Here is a 25,252-nt window from a genome sequence, read left to right as displayed (position 1 = left end):
CGTCACATTTTGTAAATTTTGATAAGTATAATAACTTTAAATGAATTTATCTTTTTCAACAATGAATAAATTGTTTTCTCTGAATAGAAAAATATTTGCTTACAGAGAATAAATTAATAAATATTTTTTACCCATGCATATATGAAATTTATAATACTTTTTTGCCCAGCGTGAGCTATTGCTGAGCATCTTCGTTAGTACAGTATTTTTCAAATAAATTCTGCTATACATTATTGACACATCAATGTAGAGTTGCCGTTGGCTCAACGCGCCCACTTCCCCTGTTACGTTGCCCTTGACTTTTATCAATGGTCAATCTCAAGCACAATTACGGGATATTATCTTGGTTCAAACTAAGCATGATAAACTGATAATTGTATTTGCAAAAGTACAATGTTACTTAAACACTTTTTCATTTTAAATATCTAATTAATATCTTTTAATTTTTTTCCTTATCAAATCATAAATGTTATAATATTTATATTTTTTCTCTCTCTTTGTCTAATAACATTTGAGGTCTTCTTTTAATTATCTTTTTTCTTTTCCTAAATTGGGATAAAAAACTTCCTGCTCCGTTTTGCTCCTGATATATGTAATGACGGCCAAGACAGCTAACATCGGCATAAAGATTAGCTTTTAACATTTATTTAGCAACTTTTGCTGTTGCCATTCATTAACATTTATTTTTTTATACAGTGCCTAAAACCAAATTTCACTCTAAAACTACTTTTCCTCGTTCGTCAAATCTTAATTTAATTTGTTCATAAAGTCCACACACGAGATCGATATTATTGTCTAACAAAAGTGCAACTTTTCAAAACTAATTGTGCGGGGAAATTTAAGACGTATTTGGTAAGGCCAAAGAAATTTCAAAGTTAAAGACTATCCAACAATAGCCAATGTATTGAAGAAAAAAAATAATGCAAAAATAACTGAAATGAAAAGGAGCAGTCATAGGATTTGTTGCATGCATGCATGCATACTAATTTTCTTTTGCCTTTCAACAAACACACATTGCAGCAGTGTGGTTTTACTACGTCGCATGTTGAGAGCCAAAACTAGCCACAACAACGAAGCTGGGAATTTTGAACAGAGACCATGTCAATAAAACTGGTCAATCTAATTGGGTTTCCTCATTTGATTTTGACTCTTCCGCCTCCCCTTTGGTTTCATAATTATAAATACTAACCCCCAACTAACGTATCTAAACACCAAAACCAAACAACTATTTCCTCATCAACCCCACTGTCCTAAACACAAAAAAGCAAACATTACATTACGTATAGAAGAAAAAAAGCTTAAACTAAAACCCTTCATGGCTTCCATACAAACCTCAACCCTACTTTCTCATACTTCCATGTCTTCAAAGAAAATACATGCCGCAATCCACGTTCCAAAGAAACTCTCAAGAGTGGATGTTTCAGCCCCAAAGTTACGCACCATAAAGCAGGCAGAGGAATTAAAACCCAAAGACACAAGTCTAATGTTAGAAAAGAAGAGTTTCAACAGCACAATATCACATGATATTGGTGAACAACAGCATTCTACAAACCCTAACGCGCTTATTCAACTCTACGCAATCTTGGAAGCTGTAGCTGATAGAGTTGAAATGCACGACAACATTGGCGAGCAACGTGACAACTGGAACACGTTGCTCTTCAACTCCATCAACATGATTACACTCACTGCCACAACCATGGCTGGTGTTGCAGCCACGTGCGGTGCAGGTGCACCTCTTTTGGCTCTGAAGCTATCTTCTGCTCTTTTGTTTTCAGCAGCCACGGGGATGTCACTCATCATGAACAAGATCCAACCCTCTCAACTCACGGAGGAACAGCGCAACGCTTCTAGGTTGTTTAGGAACCTTCAGAGCGAAATAGAAACCACACTTGCACTCGGGAATAACCCTACGGAGGAAGATGTGAAGGGTGCAATGGAGAAGGTTTTGGCGCTCGACAAGGCTTTCCCACTTCCCTTGTTGGGAGCAATGCTTGAGAAATTCCCTAAGAAGTTTGAGCCAGCTGTGTGGTGGCCTTCTAAACCCTACGAGGGAAAAGGAAAGTCAGAGAGTGCTGTGCATCTGAAGGAGGTAAACACCGGAGAGACTTACCCTTGGACTCCAACACAGAGAATGGGAAAGATGAATGGATGGAGTGAAGAACTAGAAATGGAACTGAGGGAGGTTGTTGAAGTGGTGAAGAGAAAAGACAGTGAGGACTATGAGAGGCTTGGAAACATGGTTTTGAAGGTAAACAAGACTTTGGCCATTGCAGGGCCTTTGCTCACAGGAATTGCAGCTGCAGGAACTGCATTTATAGGCAATAATGGTTCTTGGGGAGCATTGGTGCCTCTCATGGCTGGGTCATTGGCTTCAGCAGTTAACAGCTTTGAGCATGGAGGGCAAGTAGGCATGGTTTTTGAAATGTACAGAGCCTCTGGGGGATTCTTCAAGATGTTGGAAACTTCTCTTGAATCAACTTTGGAAGAGGAAGATTTGGAGAGAAGGGAAAATGGGGAACTCTTTGAAATGAAGATGGCTTTGAAGTTGGGAAGGAGTGTGTCACAACTGAGGGAACTTGCTTCTAAATCAACTTCGTATCGCATGGAAGGAGTTCTTGACATAGACGAATTTGCCAGCAAACTTTTCTGAGAAGAATTACATTTGTTGAATACGTGTTCTTTCATTCTTTTTGTGCAGTTTTACTTGATATAGAAAAGGAACTTAGTTATTACGTACACTTGTTTATGAGAACTAGGATCGAAGTGTTTTGGTCTTCTACGATATTTGTTTACAGAATTCGTTATTGAAAGTTTGAAACATTTGTATTATAAAATATAAATGTTTGACTCTTGCTGCTATTAGTCATAATGTCGAGCTACGATACACATCTACAAAGAATTTTTATAATACCTTTTAGTATATAATTGTGACCATCGGTATTTTTTAAAAAGTATTGCCAATCAATCAAAATTTATTCTTAAAATAATTTTAATTATAAAATTAACAATTTTTTAAGTATAAAAAATAATAGATAATATCTCACAACTAAAATTAGAATTAAAACTAAATAAAAATTTGTACAATATTTTAATGTGAAAACCCTTAATTGATAAGGGAAAAAAATCACATATTATAATATTAGAGAAATATTTGTACTAACTGAAAAAATTATAACCCAAGAGATCACTTATCCACTTTTTATAATAATAGAAAACACATTTCTCTATAAAATAGAAGAGAAAAAAACACTTAAACAACACATTTTTTTTTTGTTGGGTGGGATCGAGGTTGATCTAAGGGTAAAACAATTAAAATTAAAACTTTAGGTCCACCGATGAAAAAAATATTTTTTATTAATTTTTATAAAATAAAAATGATCCCATATAATAAAAAAAAGTCACATATGTTAATAAAAGAGGACTTCAAATATAATTTTGACATTTAAATTACAAAAATCTCTTAAAGATTGTTTTAAATCTTATTTACATTTGGGCCAAACCCTGGTGGGAATAATCAAATTAACTAATGAACTTTGAAAGGGAGTAGCTATTGATATACAAGAATAAATTAAATTCTCAATGCTTGTAACCCACCTAAACAGGTGGATTTTTTTTTTATTTTTTTATTTACTTCACTAGTATGATAAAAGTTTTTTTTTTTTACTTTTCATATGCTACAATGGCAAATGGCTTTATAATTTCACACAGTCATATGTAATTAGATAATATGCATTGTAATAAGTAATTTGTACGCTTCATGTGATTGCGTTTTAATAAAAAAAATCATTCTCTTTAAAAAAATCACACTTTTTATAATTCATTTATATGTCTGTTTTGTGTCACATTGTTCATTCTATGCTACATTTTTACTCTTTTATATATTTATCTCGGACATTAAGAATTGTTGCAAAAATGTTTCATAAAAATATCATTATTCTAAAATGTTCTGTTACAGTTTTTTTAAGTGCAATCCACTATTCATTCTTATTTCAATCCTTCTTAAAAAAAGAAAGTTTAGGAGTTAATTTATGTTCCATTGAACCACGTAGGTTCTCATGAGAATTTAGTTTATTTTTGTTCATACTTTGCATTTATTTTAAATACTATTACATAATTTTAATTTTAATTTCAAATCCTGATGCATATATTGAATTAAAAATATATATTTTTAAAATAAAATGAATTAAAAATTATAGCAATTTAGTCAATGATAATTTCATATTAATTTTAAAATTTTATATTTTTACATAGAATAACCATAAGGATAAATAACACTTACACTCCTTGAATTTTGATGAAATTACACTCGCTATCTCCCTATCTTTTGACATTACATTATTTTTCACAAATCTGCACAACTAAGTAAGATATTAGCAAATTAGAAAGATGAAGTAATTTTTCCTAACAATAAAGATGATGTTTAATTTTTTTTAGGAAAAAAATCCTAACTAATTTAAAATTTGGAATCTAAATAAAATATTAATTACTGTTTTTTCTTAATTAGTTTATATAAAATAATTTGAGATGACTATATATTATTTTTTGGGATTGAAGAAATATTAACAACACAAAGACACAGACTACTCTCTTTATGGCTATTCTAAGGTTATAATTAAGGCAATAAGACTTATAACAACATCATTTACCAATGTGAACCTCTTTTAGCTTCGTATATTTTGAAAAATTATTTATTGTCAATCAAATATACTTTATTGACAATATGATGGAAGAGTCATGATTCAGTTTCTTGGGTTTTCTTCCATCTCGATTTTCGGCCAGATGGAGATACGAAAATTATTGATAAATGAAATTTGGTAAAATCAATATTTGGACTTCCTAATTTTATTTTTGGTTTCTATTTGATATATTAACTTTTATTTTAATTATTTCATTTTGATATTTTTGTCTTTCTTTTCTCTAGTTTCAATTTGGTATTTTGTCAATTATGACAATTTGCCAGCATAAAATATTTTAGTGTTTTTTTGTCAATTAATTACAAAATTATGATAATTTTTAACCTTTATTAAAATTAATGACTTAACAAAAAGAATATATTAAAACAAAATAAATAAATAAAATATATAGAAAAGTATAACAAAAATATTTAAAGACTAACTTAACAAAAATAGTTAGTAAACATAAATATTTATTTTATCACATGTATATATATTTTGAATAAATGAGTAAAAATGTATGTACATATCATGTGCGCCACATAGCTAGCATCAACAATAGTTGCTTGTCATACTAGCCCAGTACACGTCGGCACGCAAGACCAGAACTGAGTCCAAGAGTTGAGATTTGCTTGCATACTCCCTATATTCAATCTATATTCAATGTTAAATAATATTTTGTGTTTGAATTTGATCTGAAAAATACATTTTGAATTTAGAACTCACCTTAATGTATATCAGAACCGTTTTTTAATCTTTAATGATATTTTCAATTTATTTTCTCTTTCTGACCAAAGATTAACTTAATTTATAATTATTAATCAATTTTGTTGGAGCCAATTAAAATACACTAGGGAAACAGTCGAGGACTTACATTTCAAAGGATGAAGAAAGAAGCATTCTTTTCTCTAGCTTGGATAATGAAGAAACAAATAATCTGACATGCATTATATATTCCCGCTAATGAAAGTTACCCTTTGCTGGCTGGTCTAGGATTCGGCTGATTTAAAATAAAACAAGGAGATATATCGTAGATGTTTGAATATAATTATAGTCGTTCGTTAATTAAGTATATGTGTAACAATTTGTGGAGGATAAACTGTACTTAAGTGAATATACTACAAGTGTAAAATATTTATCAGTTTTTTTTAAAAGCAAAAGGTATAATTTTATATATCGAGAAGATAGGTAAGTACATAAAAAAGAAATGGGAGAAGTATAGTGAGGCACTATATATACATATGTTTCACTATCCCATATACCCTTGTATCAGTTGTATGAACAAATTAATCCCACAAAACTTAATTAGCCAAAAGGCCCCCATCTGAACCAAGTATTTGCAGTGCAAAATGTACCCTCATATATTATTTATCAATGATTAATTAATCTTTTATCACAGAATCAGGTAAACTACTTTTAATGAGACCATCTTTATTCTTAATTACATTTTTTATCTATAAATTTAAATTCCAAACTTATTTAACTTGTATCAACTTAATGTTAGTGTACATAACTGAAGAATATTAATTAAATTTTCTGGCATATCCTCCTTCTTTTTTTACAAAAGACATATCCTCTTATAATATTATTATTAAGTTACTTTGTCATTGTAATTTATTATTATTTTTTTAAAAACAAGTCCTTGCTTTACTGGCTCATAAAAAAAAGTCCCTTGTTTTGCTAATCATTTCCGTTTCGATTTACTAGATCCAGTCGGCCGAAAATGAAGCTCGTAGTCGTAGGCATGCCATGCTCTTTTTTCCTTAACCTCTTCTTTTAAGTTAATAAGTACATCCCCTACCCAAATAATTTGTCCAATTTACTTTTCAAGACGAAATTCAAAATGAATGGGCAGCACTTTGGCCTTTGCGATATTTCTACGCATTCGAAAATTAATCTTTTTCTTTTTTCTTGGGGGAGGGAGGTCAACCATGTATTCTTTATTCTTTATTCAAACTCGACAATTTACAAGTTATTCAATAGACCAGGCCTTGGCACTAAGGAATGACCACTTGTTAAAATTCTTTGGATGACCTTTGCATTCTTGTAAAGTAAGATAAAAGAATAAGACGTACAGGTTATATTCAAAATATAAATAAAGCATGCACATTTTCAGTTAGTAAGTATAATTAAGTTTAATTATATATAGTCATTTTTTTTAATACGAAACTTTAATTTTAAAAAGCTTCTATAATCACTTACTAACGATGCTACGCATGTGTTTAGACGTTTTAGGTCACATACAAATATACACATCAAATTTTTTAATCGATAAATATTAATTGTTAATTGTTAATTTTTGTTATCAAAAAGAAAATTAAACTCATGACTTTTCTCTCTCTTTTTTTTTTACCACCAAATTAATCTTTAATTTTTTATACACATCAAAATTAATTTTTGGACACCTAATAGAGTGAAATAATATATATAAATATGACAGGTAATATCATATAATGAAAAGAGAAAGATAAAAAATGAAAAATATTGATCAGATCTTTAAAAATTTGGATGTTCAAAAGTCATTATAAACATATTCATTTATTTTTTTTTCCAGTATTTTATAACATTAGTATATGCATATACTTGTACAGTTGTACAACACTTTGTGTTCAATTCTATGTAATTGAAAGGAAAGTACTGAAAGCCTTCATTTAAGAATGTTATGCTTGGCATGACAACGTTAGCATGATGTTGAGATCTTGCCATTGGCTACAATATTTTGAACAGGAAATGGTCAAGCTGACATAAGCAACTATGTTAGGCGCGGACCCAATCAGCTCCTTAATTTTATTTTATTTTTCTCAATATCTAGCACCTTCTCTTATGTTATTATAAATACGCATATACAAAGTACGTAACCTTCTCAATTTATTCATTCAACACTTTTCCGAAACCAAAGTAACCAAACTTCAGAAATCTTACAATCTAATAACCTACACAATATGTCTTCCTTACGAGTTTTGCCGCTACTTGTTAATAACCCTTTACATTCTTCTTCACGTTCTTCTTTTTCTTTTAAGAGAGTCAATTGTTCTCTCAATGTCCCAAAACTACCTAGAGTTTCCTTTTCTCCATCATCTAGGAGAAGTCTGGTTGAAGACTTAGACAAATTCACCACAGAAAAATCCCCATTAGGTGAAAAGCATCATGATCTATATAACTCCACAAATTCCAAAGCCATTATTCAGCTCTATGCAATCTTGGAGGCTGTAGCTGACAGAATTGAAATGCACAACAACGTAGGAGAACAACGTGTGAATTGGAACACGCTCCTACTAAACTCCATCAACATGCTAACACTCGCGGCTTCAACCATGGCTGGTGTTGCAGGTAGTTATGATGGTGCATCAGTTTTGGCTCTTAAACTATCATCAGCACTTTTGTTTTCTGCAGCCACGGGAATGCTACTTGCTACCAACAAAATCCAACCCTCACAACTTGCTGAGGAACAAAGAAACGCTGCAAGACTGTTTAAGCAGCTTCAGACACAGATCCAAACAGAAATCGCCATTGGAAATCCAAGTGAAGGAGATGTGAGGGATGCAATAGAGAAGGTTTTGGCTCTAGACAAGGCTTATCCACTCCCCTTGTTGGGTGGTGCAATGCTCGAAAAGTTTCCAGCAAAGTTTGAAGCAGCTAGATGGTGGCCAGAAAGTAGATTATCGAGCAACGACAAAGACAAGATAATGGAGATTAAGAACAACAATAATAATGGATGGAATGTGGAGTTGGAAGAGGAAATGAGGGAGGTTATTGAAGTGTTGAAGAGAAGAGACATGGAAGACTATGACAGGTTAGGGAATATTGCACTGAAGATAAACAAGGGTTTTGCTGTTTCAGCACCTTTGCTCACAGGAATTGCTGCACTAGGGTCTGTGTTTTCAGGAGATGGATTAGTTCCTGCCCTTGCTGGGGCGTTGGCCACGGTGGTTAATGCTTTTGAGCATGGAGGGCAAGTTGGCATGGTGTTTGAAATGTACAGAACCTGTGGTGGATTTTTTCAGCTGTTGGAGGAGACAATTGAAGCCGCAATTGAAGAGAAAGACTTGGACAAAAGAGAAAATGGAGAGCTATTTGAAATGAAGATGGCTTTGCAATTGGGAAGAAGTGTGTCACAGCTGAGAGAACTTGCCACAAAATCTGCTTCATGTCGTAGTGAAGGGAGGGAGATACATGAATTCGCCAGCAAACTCTTCTAAGATCAATATTTGTTTTTGTTGTTTAATTCCTTACTTACCATTCTTTTAATTTTTTGAAAATGTATATAATGCATGTATAGTCTTCTGATCTGGAAAAATAGGAGGCCATTAGATGAGAGTGTACTTTTTTGGTCGAGGTGTGGATACATTTACATGGATGATGTTTAGTTCACATCACTTTTGTATATTTTGCATTCTCCTTTACATTCTTTGTAAGATGTATATTAGATCACTACTTAACGGAAAGAGAAGGAATATAAAAAAATAAAGGATATTTTCCAAATTAAAATAAGAGTGAAAAATAATGTAAAATAATCAAGATTCGTTTACAAGGGCGTGCTAATGACCGTCATGTATATTATATAGATGGTCCAACAATTTTTTATTTCAATATATAGTAAATAATTGACTATTCAAGTTTTCAAACAAAGACCCTATCTATCAACAGAAACCTAACGTTCCCAACTGAACTTATTGAATTTGGAAAATGTTGATCTGTTGACAATTTCTTATTTCAATATATAATAAATGTTTTGTTGTCTCATTTTATTGTCTCATCCTTTGATATTGGAACATATGTTTGAGATGTGTACAGTGTATATGAAAGAAAAAAGTAAATAATTAGATAGAGAGATAATTGTATATGATATGGATATTGATTAGAATATCAATAATTATTTTTATGTTAAAAATAATTAATTAACAGTTTAAACCTATATTATTAAGAATATTTTTAATAGAAGATGTCATTTTGATATTTTAACCATTTTTTAATGGATCCCACATGATCTCATAAGACCTCTTTTATTTTTCTCTAATAGTAGATCTCATTTTAAAATCTTAAATCATTTAAAATATTAAATCATTTTTTTAGATCTTATAAGAATTAAATGTAAATTAATTTTGTAAAAAGAGAGGAAAAATTATTTTTTTTAAATGAATGCAGATTTTTTTTAAGGTTATTCGGTCTAAACTTTGCATCTAATTCTTGTAATATCAAATCTTGAAATTAAGATTTGCCTGCAAGATTCCTTATTAGAGATTCTCTAAGCATTATATGTTGCATATCAAGATTTAATGGTGGAATTATGAGAACTACCTCATGTGGTTAAAAATAATATATTAAATTGTTGTAAATTTTTGGTAATATAGGAAGAAGAAAGAAATCATAATTATAAATTGCTGCAGTTTTTATTCTGATCAATAATTTCTGGTTATGGTTTATACCAATAAATTAAAATGAAGAAATAAAAACATAAGGGATTTTCTCCTTAATTAAGCCTGCTTCAAAGTCCTGGTTAAATATCATAATAAGTCTATATATTAAGTATGTGTGTAGATTAGTTTGTTTTTTTATTTAAAATAAATTATAATACAAATTGAAAGAGTTTAATTTTCTTAAAAAATTCTCCCAAAATTAAACATATATGCTAAGTAATTTTGATGACAGTCTCATATAATACGTTACCCGGTTGTAAACCCTTATAGCTGGATATTATATCAATTTTTGAAACAAATATACTCGTCATAAATTTATAGGTAGCACATAGTTTTTTAATCTCCATATTGTCATTGAATATGCTATCTTCTATCTACTCTAATATTTAACAAACATGTGTTAGCTGTATATTGATTCTTTGGTCTCCAGGAAAACAAGTACTTAGATACTTGACAATAGAAGCTAATGATTTTAATAACACAAATTAAAAATTAATCCTTCCGTTGCAAGAAATTTTTAATAAGCGTTGAAATTGTTTTCCTGTCAAGTTCCACTAAGGTGAACTTATGAGTCTCCCGTTTATATCTCGTATAAATATTATACTGTTTATTTTTGTGGCTATATATACCAATTCTTCATGCACATAATTTTATTTTATTTTATAATCAAATATTAACTCGTTTATTTATTTGATAACAGAGGGGGAAATATTAAAAAGCAAAATAAAACGTCATTAAATCGTCATTCATTTTAATATTTGGAATTTAATATGATGTTATATTTGACTATAGACATTAATAAATTTTAAAATAATTTTATTCATATAATATTTTTTTTAAAAAAAATTACGCACATTTTTTTTTCTCGGCTCTCTCCAACACATTCATCTTGTCTCACTTTTCCCCCCTCTCGTGTGTATAAAATTGTCAAACTTTGCTTTACAATTTAGAGTGGCTACCAAACAAACTGAAATTTACATGTAGTTGACATTTTCATCGTCAGCTATGACATAAAATATACCTTGGGAAAAAACAAACAAGTGATTTTATAATTTGAACTTGCGAACCACGAAGTTCAACTTCAGCCCTTCGATTTCATTGCAAAACGACTGCTACATCGCAATAGGAGAGCGAGGCAATCCGAGTAGGAGACGGTATAGTTTGAACAAAGATAGAATGAAAATCAAAGAACAAAAAGTCAAAGCTACACATCCAGTCAACAGTTTCCATATATGACCCTTTCTTTTGATCCCTGTGTTCACACATAAGCCCCTATATATTACAACCCATCACTGATCCCTTCACCAACAACAACATCAAATCAAATCCACAACAAACCCACACAACATAGACCTAAAGCACTATGGCTTCTTTACAAATTTCATCTTTGCTTTCTAACACCTTTTGTTCAACATCATCATCAAGAATAAAATCTTTTATCCACATCCCAAAAAAACTCCCTATACCTTTTTCCACCGCTCCAAACCCAAAACCAAGTAGAAAGCTGTTTGAGGAATTAAACGGTTTCTCACACACAATCCCAATACTCCAAGACAACTCATGCAACAACAACACAACCTCAAATGCTACCATTAAACTCTACGCAATTGTAGAAGCTGTAGCAGATAGAGTGGAGATGCATCACAACATAGGTGAGCAACGTGACAACTGGAACACCCTTCTCTTAAATTCCATCAACATGCTCACTCTCACCGCAGCCGCCATGGCCGGTGTCGCCGCCACCATCGCCACCGGTGACGCGCCACTTCTGGCTCTAAAACTATCCTCCACGCTCTTGTTCTCTGCCTCCACGGGGATGCTGATGGTGATGAACAAAATACAGCCTTCACAACTGGCCGAGGAACAAAGAAACGCTACGAGGTTGTTCAAGCAGCTCAAGTCCCACATCGAAACAATACTAGCCATTGGAAACCCTACCGAGGAAGATGTCAAGGACTCAATGGAAAAAGTTTTGGCACTTGACAAAGCCTACCCACTTCCTTTGTTAGGAGCCATGATTGAAAAATTCCCCAAAAAATTTGAACCAGCAATGTGGTGGCCTTCAAAGAGAAACAACTCCAAATACCATGAAACAAACAAACAACATGGTATGAACAATGGTTGGAATGAAGGGTTAGAAATTGAACTTAGAGATGTTTTGAAAGTGGTGAAGGAAAATGACATGAAGGACTACGAGAGGCTAGGGAACTTGGTGTTGAAGATAAACAAGAGTTTGGCCATTGCTGGGCCTTTATTCACTGGCGTTGCGGCTGTGGGATCTGCATGTTTGAGCCAAGATTCATCATGGGGAGCTATAGTGGCGGTTTTGGGAGGGGCATTAGCGACCACTGTTAATGCTTTTGAGCATGGCGGACAAGTGGGGATGGTGTCCGAAATGTACAGAAACTGTGGTGGATTCTTCCAACTGCTAGAGAATTCGATCCAAGAGACTATGGAGGAAGATGAAGAACAAAGGGAAAATGGGGAGTTGTTTGAAATGAAGTTGGCGTTGAAATTGGGAAGAAGTTTGTCACAACTCAGAGATCTTGCAAGAAAATCGGCTTATTCTCGGGTAGAGGGAACAACCACCGATGAATTTGCTAGCAAGCTCTTCTAATTTAATTTAATTTTTTTTTGTAATCTAATTAGCTAACAATTAATCAATTCTTTGATTCAATTCTACTTTTTGCTGTTCTTTTGGGGCGCGCGTGTAAAGAAACTAATCTGCTTTGACTCACCAGATAATGAAAAAAAAAATGCGTGGACAATTTCTCGTCAAAATATTACAACTTCATTGTCATCTTTTACCTAACCGACAACCACCGTGTAGACTTTTCAGTTTACTAATGGGAGATCATCATAAATTCAGAATTAACACTTAAAATTATAGTGATAAATAATCGAAATGGAGTATACAAAATTTGGAGTTTTAAGAAAATTTTATTCTAGTACTTGAGTAATCTAATATAATTAATCATTATTTTATTCTTCTAGCTTTGAAAGTATTAATTAAAATTTTATAATAATTTAGTAAAGTAATTTTATTTATTTTTAGTTATTCAGTTAAAACAATGATTTGTTATTGAAGTAAATAACAACAATCTTATATGGAAAAAATCATTTTTTGTCATTTGATTCCATAACACTATCTTTATTAGATAGGAATAAATATTGATAAATAATAACTCTCAATAGAATATTAGAACGAAAATATTTATTAGATAATGAACAATTGATTTTAAATTATCTTAACAATATTAAAAAAAAACAATTCTGCGTATTCATGATAAATCAATGTTTACATATAGATATAAGAATATATTTGTCTGTGGAGTAAGAAGTTTACTTCACATCTCTTTAACTACAAAGAATTTTCTAACATGAAAACACATTGACAAAATGATGATCTTTGAATAGGAAAGGAGTGAATTGGCTTAATTTGAAAAAAGTATTATTCTTTGAAAGATTGTCTCGAGTGTCTAGTACTATGTGGTTCCCCCTTACAAGAACTCTGTAGCTTAGTAATGTAAACATAGCTAGTTAGTCAAATAATGCTTCAACCACAATGCTTATGGTGAAGGTTCGGGAAATAAATTTCAACGGCGCAACTTACCTTCTTTAGAACAGAGATGCTGAGGGTGCAAGATTGTAACAAAGGCAGCCCTTGAATTAAAATAGAGTATAAGAGATGTGGAACCTTCATGACACTCACTATTTTCCTCTCCTTCCCCTCTATTTCCCCGTCTTACTTGGCAATCGGGTGATTTCCCTTTGCCAATCATTTATTTCCAACTACTTCATGCTTTGATACATCTCCCTTTCTGTAATGGAGAGAAAGAAAAATCAGTGCAACACAAGTTCTGTTTTGAAATGTACAAATTATTTCACAATACTTGGGAACTAAAAGCGACACGAAAAGAAAATCACAAAGCACATCAAAATCTTTCCTTGTGATCCACGACACTGACAACAAAATTATTGCTAATCACATGGTTGTAAATCAAAATTATGGTCAAATGATTATAGATGTTCTATGTTTCCTCCCAGGAACTAATTTCACGAGGAGGTGTTGAATCTCATGACGGATTTCTGCTTTACCAAACATATTTCTAAGTGTGTAAGTATGTCAAACAAAATGAAAAGGAAAGAATTAAATAAAAGAATGTTAACCTGAGATGAGTTTTACTTTTCGCTTGATGGTTCAGAATTCCACTGCGCTCAGATCCATCTCTATTCATTCCCTTCAAAAAGAAGTCAAATTCCTCCTTTTAGTAAATCAATTTCTTCTAGGAAAAAGGGGAAAAAAATGCAAATCAGAATGAGCAATATTGCAGACATGGACCTGATAAGCACATAAACATTGAAAATAATATTGGAACATAGCCAAAAAAGAATAACGGATGATAAAAGATAAGATTTGACCTTAAGGGGAGCTTTGGATTTCCATATTGGTTTGTTTGAAGGAAAAATTACGGAAATTAGAAGGAAAAAAAACGATGAGGGAAAACACAGAGCATACATTGTTCAGACTTCAGTCAAGTGATTTCCTGTATCCCTCAGGCATAAATGTTCGTTGATGGGCAAGTTGGCCCATTTCCTTATGAATTTTCAATTCCTAGTCTCTTTCAATGAAAAGACAAAGATGCATATAGAATCAGAAAAATAAAATGAATCAAACAAAAAAACATAAAAAATTGGAAAAATAACACAGAAGGAACATAGTGAAAGAATAGCACAGAATACAGATCATACCTTCAAACTCTAGTTCATTGCACCATGAGCAAATCATGCATCATATGAATGATGTTTCGGCCCTAGGTTCCTATTTGACCATCAAAACTACCAATTTCCCACTCCAGAACCTGTTTCGCCTCCTTGGAATGAAAACCATGGAATCCAAAATATTGCAATATAGTTATGTACAGCACAATCATTGATAGTTTAAGTAAAGACAAACTTGTAACTAAGGCCCATGATTTATATTCTGAAATACTCGTGAAAAGAATTTCTCCAAATGTTGTCACTTACCATCCTGTAAGCCTCCTCTTCTGCATTGTGGGGTGAACCAAAAAAGCAATTGGTTTCTGAGATGAGATGGAATTGAATATATATATTTTGTATGGTTGATGTTTTTCAATAACATATCATCTAACAAACCAATTGCTTTTTCATGTTCACTCACACAATTCAAAAGTCACGGACTAGAGAGTATTGTATGTAACAACATTAGGAGAAATTTTATTGACAAACATTGCAGAATATAAATCACACGTCTTAAATACGAGTCTATCTTTACATGAGCTATCAATGATCGAGCTTTACATTACCACATTTCGTTCGATCAAGCAAGACAGCTTGTTGATCAATTGAGAGAGAAATGGGAGAAGAGGTTTTAGGTTTGGCAATGTGTTGTGGGAAAGAGAGGTAGAGAGTTAGGCAATTTATTCACTGTACCCATTCCCCAATATTCGCATATATGGTTACTTGCTGTTACTATTGATTCCACGTGCGATGGATAACCTCGTCTAAGTTGATTTTGTCTGTTACCTTTTGATTCACGGGATACATGACTTTTTGTTACTTTTTACTGTAAAATCAATAAATTATGTTAGAAAAAGGAAATATATGTGATTTGGTTTTCTAATTCATGAGATATAAAATGATTCACTTCCTTCCGGGTGATTCTTTTTGTTTTTTTAGTGATCTTTTTTTACTTTGATTTGGTGAGATCACAGAAATCAATTTCCTAATAAAAAATGGGAAAATATATTAAATGTCATTTAATTTTCCAATTCTTACGAGAGATATTATCAAATATGTGGATCTTATTCCATACGAAATTGACTTTTAACTTTCACTTGGAATCAAAATATGACACACATACACACAATAGCTTACCAGGTAACACAAATTTAGTTATTGAACATTTAATTATAATTATTAGATTAAAATTAATAGTTTAGATTATGTATTTAATTGCAAATCTCACTTAATCTTTTAAAAATCTAAAATGATCTTTAATTAAAAAATGAAAATCACATTAGATTTATAATTAAATATACAACTTGAACCGTTAATTTGAATCAAATAATTAAACGTCCTTGAAACGAATGCACCGATGATACTACTGTGTACACAGGGAGAGTGATACTTGTATCTCTCTTGCAAGAATGGACCTAAAGGAAATGGCTAATATATAGTTTTACTTACAAGAGTGTGAAACAAATGACGGTTGCATTAATTTACTGAAATTAGTGGATTCTAAAGGCCAAAATCGCCATTAACTTTTGGGAGCTAGTAAGATGAGAATCATGAAAGTTTGGGAGCTTGGTGATGCATACTAACAACTATGGCAGGTATAACTAGCCAGCCACTTTTAAATAGTAAGGTTCGTGAGTTAGAGCAGGAGCATCATGTTTTATGTTGAAAGCCGTTGTGATCTCACTCAATTTGTTGAAAGCTTGAACTATTTTTCTATAATTATTGATCAATCCAAATTATGTTCTGGATATTGTGAATACTGACATTAGAACCTGATTCACTAGTATTTACCATAAGAAGCATTATGGTTTTGTGGATGATATGCAGTTGATATCACCCCAAAATAATAAAATGACACAATCAAATGAAATGAATATCACGGGTCATGCGGTGAATACATGTCCACTTGAATTCCATAGATGTCATCTTGACTTCAATATAGAAGTTGGTGGGAAAAATGTCAGAAAATTTCAAGATTTCTCTCAACTATCATACATATTTGAATGAAAATTGAGTTATTGATGCAAGGCGTCTTCCTTGTACTTGATATGGGTAGGAGTAGGACAATGGCATAGAAATTCACTACAACTTCCAGATTATAAGAAAACTGGTTTAGAGGGAGTATTAGGAAAGGTCAAAGGTTCAAGGTGAAACCTCAAAGTAAATTAGGATGGCTTATAGTATTTTGTTGGTACAAATGGCATCTTTGTAACAACTCCTTCATTAGACTTTCCTCGAATAATAATCTTTACTTTGGTGCCTGCCTTGTGCAATCCTGATTTCACATATCCAATGGCTATGTTCTTCTTGAGGCAAGGACTGAATCCGCCACTTGAAACTTCCCCAATGTTGTTTCCTCCTTCATCTTGAATCTCACTGTGGCTTCTGGGAGGAGGGCCAGAAGAAAAGAAACCAACACGCCTGATCTTAGGACCTTCTTCAAGCTGTTTTAGTATAACATCAGCCCCTAGAAAACCCCCTTCAGCTCTCCTTCTCTTCCCTATGGCCCATGTGAGTCCTGCCTCAATAGGTGTAATGTGCTGTTCCAAGTCATTGCCATATAAACACAATCCAGCTTCAAGTCGTAGACTATCTCGAGCACCTAATCCTGTCAGTCTTATCTTCCCTTCAGATTTTTCCAGAATTGCCTTGGCAAGATCCACTGCACTCTCTGAGGGAATTGATATCTCAAATCCATCTTCCCCAGTATACCTGAAAGTCTCAGTGAAGAGTGTGTTATTATGCACAGTACTCCCTAAGCTAATAACACAAAAAGACTAACTGAAATTATGAAATTGCACTCGTTATATCAGTCAGGAAATAACTGTATAAGGCAACATTTTTAACATTGATGTAGCAAAAGTGATACCATACAAGATGGAAATTCAGGTAGCATTACTACATCTCAGACGAGATTTACAAGGTAAATTGCTAATGTAACATAAAGCAAACCACGTGAAAACATACCCTGTTCGTGTGAGAAAGCACTGCACACCATTGATGTCCAACACACGGAACTCCCCAAAGTACATCTTGCTTAAATCCTCTTTTGTCAGGTGTTGAAGAACTGGAGCAGCAAGAGGACCCTGCTACAAAGGAAATAATGATTGTTTGTTAATGTTAATAAGAGCAGTTAATTAATTTAAAACTCCCTCAATTTAGTAGTCAGCTTAAAAGAGAGCACATCAGTATCCCTTCATGTTGAATTTTCACATGACCTTGTCATGGGAAAATTTTATGTGTTGCTCTCTTTGTAGGTATTAAATAGGTGGGGCTTATAGCTTATAAATATTTGTGAGTATTTATGAAGAGAGAGATGGACACCATTTTTACATGAAAAGGTCATGGGAAAATGAGATGACAAGCAGTATGGTGCAATTACACTACATCCAAATATATACAGGGCAGGTGAGGTGATATTAGGCTGAAGTAGTATTTCATAAGCATTCTTTATTCTAAAGAGCACATTACAGCCATCACAATAATACCAAGTTGGAGGAGGTAAACTCAATAGCAGTAAGTTCAAAGTGTGTGTTATGATGCAAATGTACAAGAGTGTGATAAATGACCTGCAAAGCAAGAAGAGATCTCTCATCATGGATGTGCCATGACACATCACCACCTTTTGCCTTGAATGCCTTCATATGTTCCTCAATATGAGCCAGATCTTTGTCCCTACATCCAGCATTCACAACCAAGTATATGTGATCATCCTTCACCTTGGTAATCACTGAATCATCAATTGCCCCTCCTTTTTCATTTGTGAAGACAGTCAACGAACCAGTTCCAGGGGCAAGCCCAGCAACATCTGCAATGACAAGCTTTTCAAGGAATGGGACAGAGTCCTTTCCCTTGAGGCTTAGCCCGCACATATGGGAAACATCAAAAAGGCTACCATTCTCCCTACAGTTAAGGGTTGAGTCCATAATTGAGTCCTTGTATTGGATTGGCATGCTCCATCCAGCAAATGGCACCATCTTCCCTCCATTAGCAACATGGAAGTCATAAAGGACTGTCTTTTTCAGCTCAGCATCTGAGGCAAAATATCGACAAGCAACAGCTTTATTATTACCGTGAGCAAGACGGCGAGGGATTGATTGCCCAAGTTTCCACAAGCCCCACCTCATTTTCTGTTATCTGAGGAATAAAAGGAGTTCAATGTCAAAAAATTTAATCTATACACAGCATAACACTAGATTAATTGGAGGGTTCAAAGAAATCCATGTCATATATAGTATAACATTAACATAGTACTCATCATGTTACTCTCTCTAGTCCCTACCCCATAAAGGGGCAAAATTTGCAGGTCAAAATTGAAACAAAAACAAGCTGTTTTATGTCATTTCATTGACATGTTACAGTTCTAGATATGATCAAAACTTAGAAGATACAAACAAACAAACAAAAGAGGCTAATTTATTGCACTGGCCAGATTCAGAGGTGACACTTGTGAGAACAATAATTTCATTTCTTCTCTTAGACCAGAAGTGGGCACAGTTCATGTTCTCAAACAATGAAATAAATACCATGAGATAATCGTACGTCAAATTCCAAAGTATCATAGAAAACCTCCATCCAACGCATTGTAGAACTCAGAACCTGAATCAAGATATCATAACGCGACAGTGACATATGACACGGAAAATCATACAACCAAAACAAATGAAACAAAAGAGTTTATGTATCACCAACAACACATAACATAACACCCCACCTAGCAAGAAACACTTAAAACTCAAATCTTTTATCAATTGTCTAGATCCAAGTTTCAATTCCCATATTCATCAGAATCATCAAAAACACAAGCAATCCGGAAAAAAAAATACAGATCATGGTGTTTTATGTAAGAGCAAAGACGAGTCCACATGGGAAAATGCAAGGAGGGAAGGGATAAAAGAAGGGAAAAGGCACTTACATGGTGTGTGAAGTTACTCAGAATGGTGGAAATCTGGGTTCCCGAAAAGGCATCAGTAGTGCAAGTGAAACAGAAGGATCTGACAAATAACCTTTTTCTATATATATGCGTATGAAATAAAAGGTTCGCTTATCTGTTGTAATGGAAAATATTTGCATAAAAAAATATAAAGAGGTACAAAGAAAAAAAAATTTAAAAAAAAGAAAGGGGTTGGCGTGTGAGTGAGTGAATATGGTAGTGAGTGGCAATTGCATAACCAGACACGAGTTTACCTTGTCTTGTTCTGTTTTTTTATTGCAGTTCATGTTCAAGTGTTGCTAGATCATGTTATGCTTTCTATGCACCCCATGCAACCTATGTCCAAATAGAATGGGAAACTCCAGTGTACTTTCTTTGCCGATGATCTTGTCCGAGGTTACTGTACAACGGGACCCACTTGTCATGAGAGCAATATTTGCTTCGAATATAAATTCATAGATGGAAACTTTAAAATAGGGTCTGACAACAAGTGTTCATAGTTCACACTAACAGTTAATGGATAGATAACTTTTATTAGAAATTATGGTGAGAATACCTTAAAATTTATGATGAAAATATATTGGGCTTTTTTATTCTTACAATGGGACCCACTTGTCATGAGAGCAATATTTGCTTGTTATAATTTTTTGGTTTTATTTATTTATTTTTAACTACCAGTCTTCTAAGAATTACAATAGACCTTGTTTTTATTTATAAATATCTATTTTAGTTTGTTTGTATAAAAGAATAATTTTATTTAATGTATATGATTATTTTTTAACATTATTTCTACTGCATGTTACTCTTGTAATATTATAAAATATTATAAAAGTGATGTGAAATATATAATATGTGATAGTTGTTGGATTAGTTTATTTAAATTTAATTTTTCAAAAACACTCTTAAAAAAATTAAGAAACAGAAAAGATTTTTTTAAAAAAAATTACTGTTTTTATATAAAAAAATTTACACAAATACATAAAAAATACAAAATTATTTATTTTATTAAAAATGACATTTTTTTCTAAAAACAATAAACTTTAACAAATAAGTTGATTATCAATTTGATGCTTAACTATAATCATGACCATTATATATATATATATATATTAATTCAAAGAACTAAATATATTTTTAATCTTTCATAATTTATTTTATTTTTGTATAGTTTAAAATTTTAAACTTGTTTATCTTAACATATGCTTTTAAAGGTTTAATAGGCATGTATTATTAATTTTTTTTATCAATAATCAAAAATCATCTTTCATATTACCTAGTAATTATTTAAAGAAATTGTTATAAAGAGAAATAGTAGTAACACAATTTTTAACATAATATTAAATATTTTTTTATTATTGATGAAAATTTATTATAAAATTACAATTTTTTTGTGGATTTCACTTTTTATGAAATGGTTTCTCTTATAATTTTTTATTTTTAATAAATTTTGATTAATAATAGAATTTGTACAAGAAATAGTGTGTGTGTTTTTTTTTACTGAAAAGTAATATATTAGAGATTAATATTATATATTATAATTTGTAATTAAATCAGAATCTAAAATATTTTTATTTTTACATCGTAAGACATATATTATACTCATACCAACTTATTGTATCACTGTGCTTAAAAAAATCTAAATTACTGCAGTAAAAAATAGCATCTAAAATACATATTCTTACCAATATTAATGATGATGTAGGCAATATAAATCTCAAGAAGAGATCTCTAACATGACAAAGATCTGTCAAAATATTACTAATTTATTATAGGGAATTATATGACATATTTCAATTTCTTTGCTGTTGATGATTTGGAATTAATACTAGTTTTTAATTGTTTTGTTTAATGATAAACTATTTATTTTAATCAATTATAATTTTTTTTTTAAAAATTATTAACTAAAATATTTGGTCACAGGACAAAAGTTGATAAAAATTTAAAATTATAAAGCAAAATATCTTTTTTATTTAAAATAATAATATTAAAAAATATTCAGATATTAAAAATATTTTAAATAATATAATTTATTTAATCAAATTATACTTTTTATGTGAAAAAGACGGAAACATCACAAAAAACAAAAGAATGATTTTCCATTTTTCAAAACTAACAAACTGATCATTATACTTGAGGAAAATTAATAAAAATCATCAAATAAGATTAGAAAATTTCTAGGCAAATTTGAGAAAATCCTTTCATTACAAGTTTCCTAAATAAACTTGAAAAACTCTCTTTTTCTCAGAAACGGTACCATCTCTTTTCACAATGATCCATTTTATAGAGGGATAAATGACTCCATTTGTGTATGGGATTTCATTTTAATTGTTTCATCTCTCCACCTACCTTCTCATTAGTATCTTAGAGTCAAGGTACATTTTACTGCCACTTGGAATGTATTTATTAACATTCTACCCACTTGCACTAGTATTTGAAAATTTAGATTAATTTATTTAACAATGGTAACTTATAGTGCAATCATAGGAGCAATAGGAATATCATTGTTCTTTATAATCTCCTTCTCTGCCTCTATCCCCATCATTTCTTTCTCCCATTCCACCCATGCCCATGCCAGCTCCAAAGCCACTACCCTAACCATACCCTTCATTACCACTTCTACTGCCACTTCCTCCACCTCCTCCTCCTATGGCGCCATTACCTGTACCTCCACTGAAACCACCACCATAATCATGACCTTGCCCTCCATTGCCACCTCCTCCTCCACTACCAGCACCACCTCCTAGGCCTCCTCCCATGCCACCTATACCTGTACCAATGCCTATACCAAAGCCATTTCCATAACCTTGATTAATGTCTAACTAATAATAATCCAAGGCCTTAGGTTCACATGATTATATGTGATGTACGTGGCGTTTTAGTATACAGTATAGGAATCTCCAGTTAGACAGCATTATACTATAATTAATTATTATATGTAGTGGAGTTGGTGACAGTATCATCTCCTAATATATCAGAAGGGAACAAAGGTATTCATGTTTGATTATATGTCATTCATGACTCATCATTTCCATTCAAGAACTGCTTCTAAATCTAATCAGAGCTCACTTATCTCTAATTTAATGGATCCTTCATTAATCACCTGCGATCACATGGGCAAAATGGATTCAAGAGCAGCAATGTGGGTGCCATGTGACTAAAAAAAATATCGAGTTTTGGTTACTGAGATTTGTTCCTTTTGATAGAGTATGTTTGTTTTGGTAGTGGCTTATTAGACATTTATTGAAGTGTACGCCTAGCAAAATACAAGCAAATCCCCCACTTGCAGTACACCTAAAATTTCATCATAGATGATGGAACATAAAAGTTGAAGACAGCTTGGCTTGATGTTTTAACTTTTAATGGATACGTGGACTAATCTCTAACCACAAACACTAAATAATTTTAGCCTTTAAACCACACCGATCGCATCAAATAACCAATTTCAACAATTATTTGAAAGTATATCTAATGAAAAGAGAGTCAATCATTGTCGAGGTAAAGAATGAAAGTTGCTTTCTTTTCAGTTCTTGCGAGTCTCAGGATAATTGCTAGTTAGAGCACAAACTTCTTTTCTAAGGGCTGTGGGTGCTTCTAATACCTGCCACGTTATGACTAAGAAAACTCAGAAGTACTATTTATATACATTAAAGGGCACGTTTTCTTCAATGCATGTCCAATATAATTCATCAAATTATATGAACAGACTGCTGCTTTTTATCTTACAGAATTTTTAAAAACTTCGGAGGCCCGAAATCGTTCTAATATCTTACGTATTATGGCAAGAGAACATTATTCTTTGTAATTCTTGTCATTTTCTGACAACAAGTAAATTTTAATTGAATCTATAAGATCTTCAGTATTTGTTAAAGCTCAACTACACCCAATTCCACTTCTGATCAATCCATAATTTTTATACATGAATGAGCTTATAATAATCTCAAGGTGGAATACAATCTCTGCCAGAACATAATTAATTATGCTCTGAAGTTATTCATCCAATCTTAGATATATTTTCAAACCAAGTTCAGTAATTTACTTATTCCTATATGGTCTCTTAAAAAAATAGTGTTTTCAATATTCTATAAAAGCTTGGAAAATGTTTCTCTACTAAAATTAGTTTCTATTGTCAATTATTCCTTAATTTATACTCATTTGAATAGTGTGTTAAATAGATTAGATTCAAATTGAATACAGGACAACCCACATTAGTTAAACAAATGTATATATACATTTGTACAGCTTGTTTCACACCATATATAAATTATTGTTCGATCAATTCAATTAAATTTCACCGAGTTCCAATTCAATCACCTCATATGCATGATACGGCTACTCTCTCACTTTTACTATTACTTGTGTTAAATCATAAATGCACGGGTTATGCATGTAAAATTTGTGTGCCTAGTGGGGTAATAAGAGAATTAGTTGGCATATACACCGAGAGCCATATGATGGATTTGTTAATGTATACCTACTTTTTTTTTGGAAAGAATACATTAGCAATTAAGTTATAACCATAAGACTAAATTAGTCTCCTTTTAATTTGATATGTGATTTATTGGTCCCAAAAAATAAAAGAAAATAAAAAACCAAAAATATTCGTCGGGTTCGCATTAACTTATTACCCTTAAAGGATCTTACAGTTATGTGATTGCACGGTTCATAGCTCACAACTCAATGTGTACAATATCTCAATACACATGTATCTTACAATTCAACACATACTCAATTTATCACATACATTTAATCTCAATCACAAATTCACAATGGTATAATTCCAAAGTAACATGTGTATCACACCTCATGAATCATATACACACCACACAGTATTAATATATACATGACACAAATATAAATTTTTACCTATGAATTATGCAATACACACAACTACTTAATTATTTTCAAAATCATTTTTCGTCACGCCTTAAAGTGATTAAACTTGTCGGGTTCCCACAGTGAAGCTCATCACAAAACTCGTCGTGCATTAACTCGTCATCCTTAAAGGGTCTTACAGATGTGTGATTGTATAGTTCATAACCCACAACTCAATGACACAATATCTCAATACATGTGTGATCTCACAATTTAACACATACGCAACTTGTCACTTACATACAGTTCATCACACTTCCATAATCCCAAGACACGTTATCACGCCTCATACTTCATATACATGTCACAGAGTGATAATATTAATATGTTTTGTTCATATGATTAAATTTCTCAAAAATTTTCACATAATCATATCAAAATCTAAGAAATCAAAATTATAGGTCAAAAACACGAAAACACCAAAAACACTCAATTTTATCAACCAATTCGCATCAGGGCATCAATTGATCTGTTAAACTCAAAAATCTCGTAATTATAATCATAAAGGATGAATTATAATACAATAAACATCATAAAATAAATCTCAATTTGATTCTTTAAGGATCTCTACACATGTTCATTCTAACCCTAATTAC

General features: G+C 32.0%; 4 protein-coding genes and 1 long non-coding RNA gene across 8 annotated transcripts; 3 read left to right on the top strand and 2 right to left on the bottom strand.

Moving 5' to 3' along the window:
• The first annotated feature begins 1,238 nt into the window (after positions 1-1,238).
• On the top strand, positions 1,239-2,650 carry LOC100797519 (probable F-box protein At4g22030). Its single transcript, XM_026125883.2, has one exon. The coding sequence runs from the start codon at positions 1,316-1,318 to the stop codon at positions 2,648-2,650; it is 1,335 nt and encodes a 444-aa protein (XP_025981668.1). The 5' UTR covers positions 1,239-1,315.
• Positions 2,651-7,556: 4,906 nt separating this feature from the next.
• On the top strand, positions 7,557-9,059 carry LOC100796982 (probable F-box protein At4g22030). The gene is given in 2 exon segments (XM_014767828.3): positions 7,557-8,794; positions 8,796-9,059. Coding segments are annotated over 2 exon segments (1,305 nt in total). The 5' UTR covers positions 7,557-7,615; the 3' UTR covers positions 8,922-9,059.
• A 2,313-nt stretch (positions 9,060-11,372) lies between these two features.
• Positions 11,373-12,772, top strand: LOC100796453 (probable F-box protein At4g22030). The gene has a single exon (XM_003547209.5). The coding sequence runs from the start codon at positions 11,454-11,456 to the stop codon at positions 12,705-12,707; it is 1,254 nt and encodes a 417-aa protein (XP_003547257.1). The 5' UTR covers positions 11,373-11,453; the 3' UTR covers positions 12,708-12,772.
• A 575-nt stretch (positions 12,773-13,347) lies between these two features.
• Positions 13,348-15,514, bottom strand: LOC102667245 (uncharacterized). The gene is made up of 4 exons (XR_418325.3): positions 14,843-15,514; positions 14,610-14,712; positions 14,261-14,331; positions 13,348-13,911 (listed from the first exon to the last, which is right to left on the bottom strand). It is a non-coding gene; the product is annotated as an uncharacterized lncRNA (long non-coding RNA).
• A 1,202-nt stretch (positions 15,515-16,716) lies between these two features.
• On the bottom strand, positions 16,717-20,099 carry LOC100800509 (aminomethyltransferase, mitochondrial). Of its 4 annotated transcripts, XM_041009984.1 has the most exons (5): positions 20,039-20,099; positions 19,767-19,899; positions 18,421-18,988; positions 17,819-17,937; positions 16,717-17,563 (listed from the first exon to the last, which is right to left on the bottom strand). In XM_041009984.1, exons 3-5 carry the CDS (start codon positions 18,976-18,978, stop codon positions 17,017-17,019), a joined length of 1,224 nt encoding a protein of 407 aa, XP_040865918.1. In that variant the 5' UTR covers positions 18,979-18,988; positions 19,767-19,899; positions 20,039-20,099; the 3' UTR covers positions 16,717-17,016. The 4 variants fall into 4 exon arrangements, with proteins under 4 accessions (XP_040865918.1, XP_003546157.1, XP_025981596.1 ...); XM_003546109.4 differs by lacking the exon at positions 20,039-20,099 and having other exon boundaries at positions 19,767-19,942; XM_026125811.2 differs by lacking the exons at positions 19,767-19,899; positions 20,039-20,099 and adding an exon at positions 19,566-19,694.
• Between the last annotated feature and the right edge of the window lie 5,153 nt (positions 20,100-25,252).

The sequence above is a fragment of the Glycine max genome, chromosome 15 (genome assembly GCF_000004515.6).
Source record: "Glycine max cultivar Williams 82 chromosome 15, Glycine_max_v4.0, whole genome shotgun sequence".
NCBI classification, from domain to species: Eukaryota; Viridiplantae; Streptophyta; class Magnoliopsida; order Fabales; family Fabaceae; genus Glycine; species Glycine max.
This window is presented reverse-complemented; position numbering and strand designations above follow the sequence as displayed.

Excerpts from the sequence above, each read along its gene's own strand:
- LOC100796453 (XM_003547209.5), top strand. The coding sequence starts at position 11,454 with ATGGCTTCTTTACAAATTTCATCTTTGCTTTCTAACACCTTTTGTTCA.
- LOC100797519 (XM_026125883.2), top strand. The coding sequence starts at position 1,316 with ATGGCTTCCATACAAACCTCAACCCTACTTTCTCATACTTCCATGTCT.
- LOC100800509 (XM_041009984.1), bottom strand. The coding sequence starts at position 18,978 with ATGAGGTGGGGCTTGTGGAAACTTGGGCAATCAATCCCTCGCCGTCTT. Across the intron at positions 17,938-18,420 it reads GATCTCTTCTTGCTTTGCAG|GGTCCTCTTGCTGCTCCAGT; the intron begins GTCATTTATCAC and ends CCTTTGTAGCAG. Across the intron at positions 17,564-17,818 it reads TGCTTTCTCACACGAACAGG|GTATACTGGGGAAGATGGAT; the intron begins GTATGTTTTCAC and ends TGAGACTTTCAG.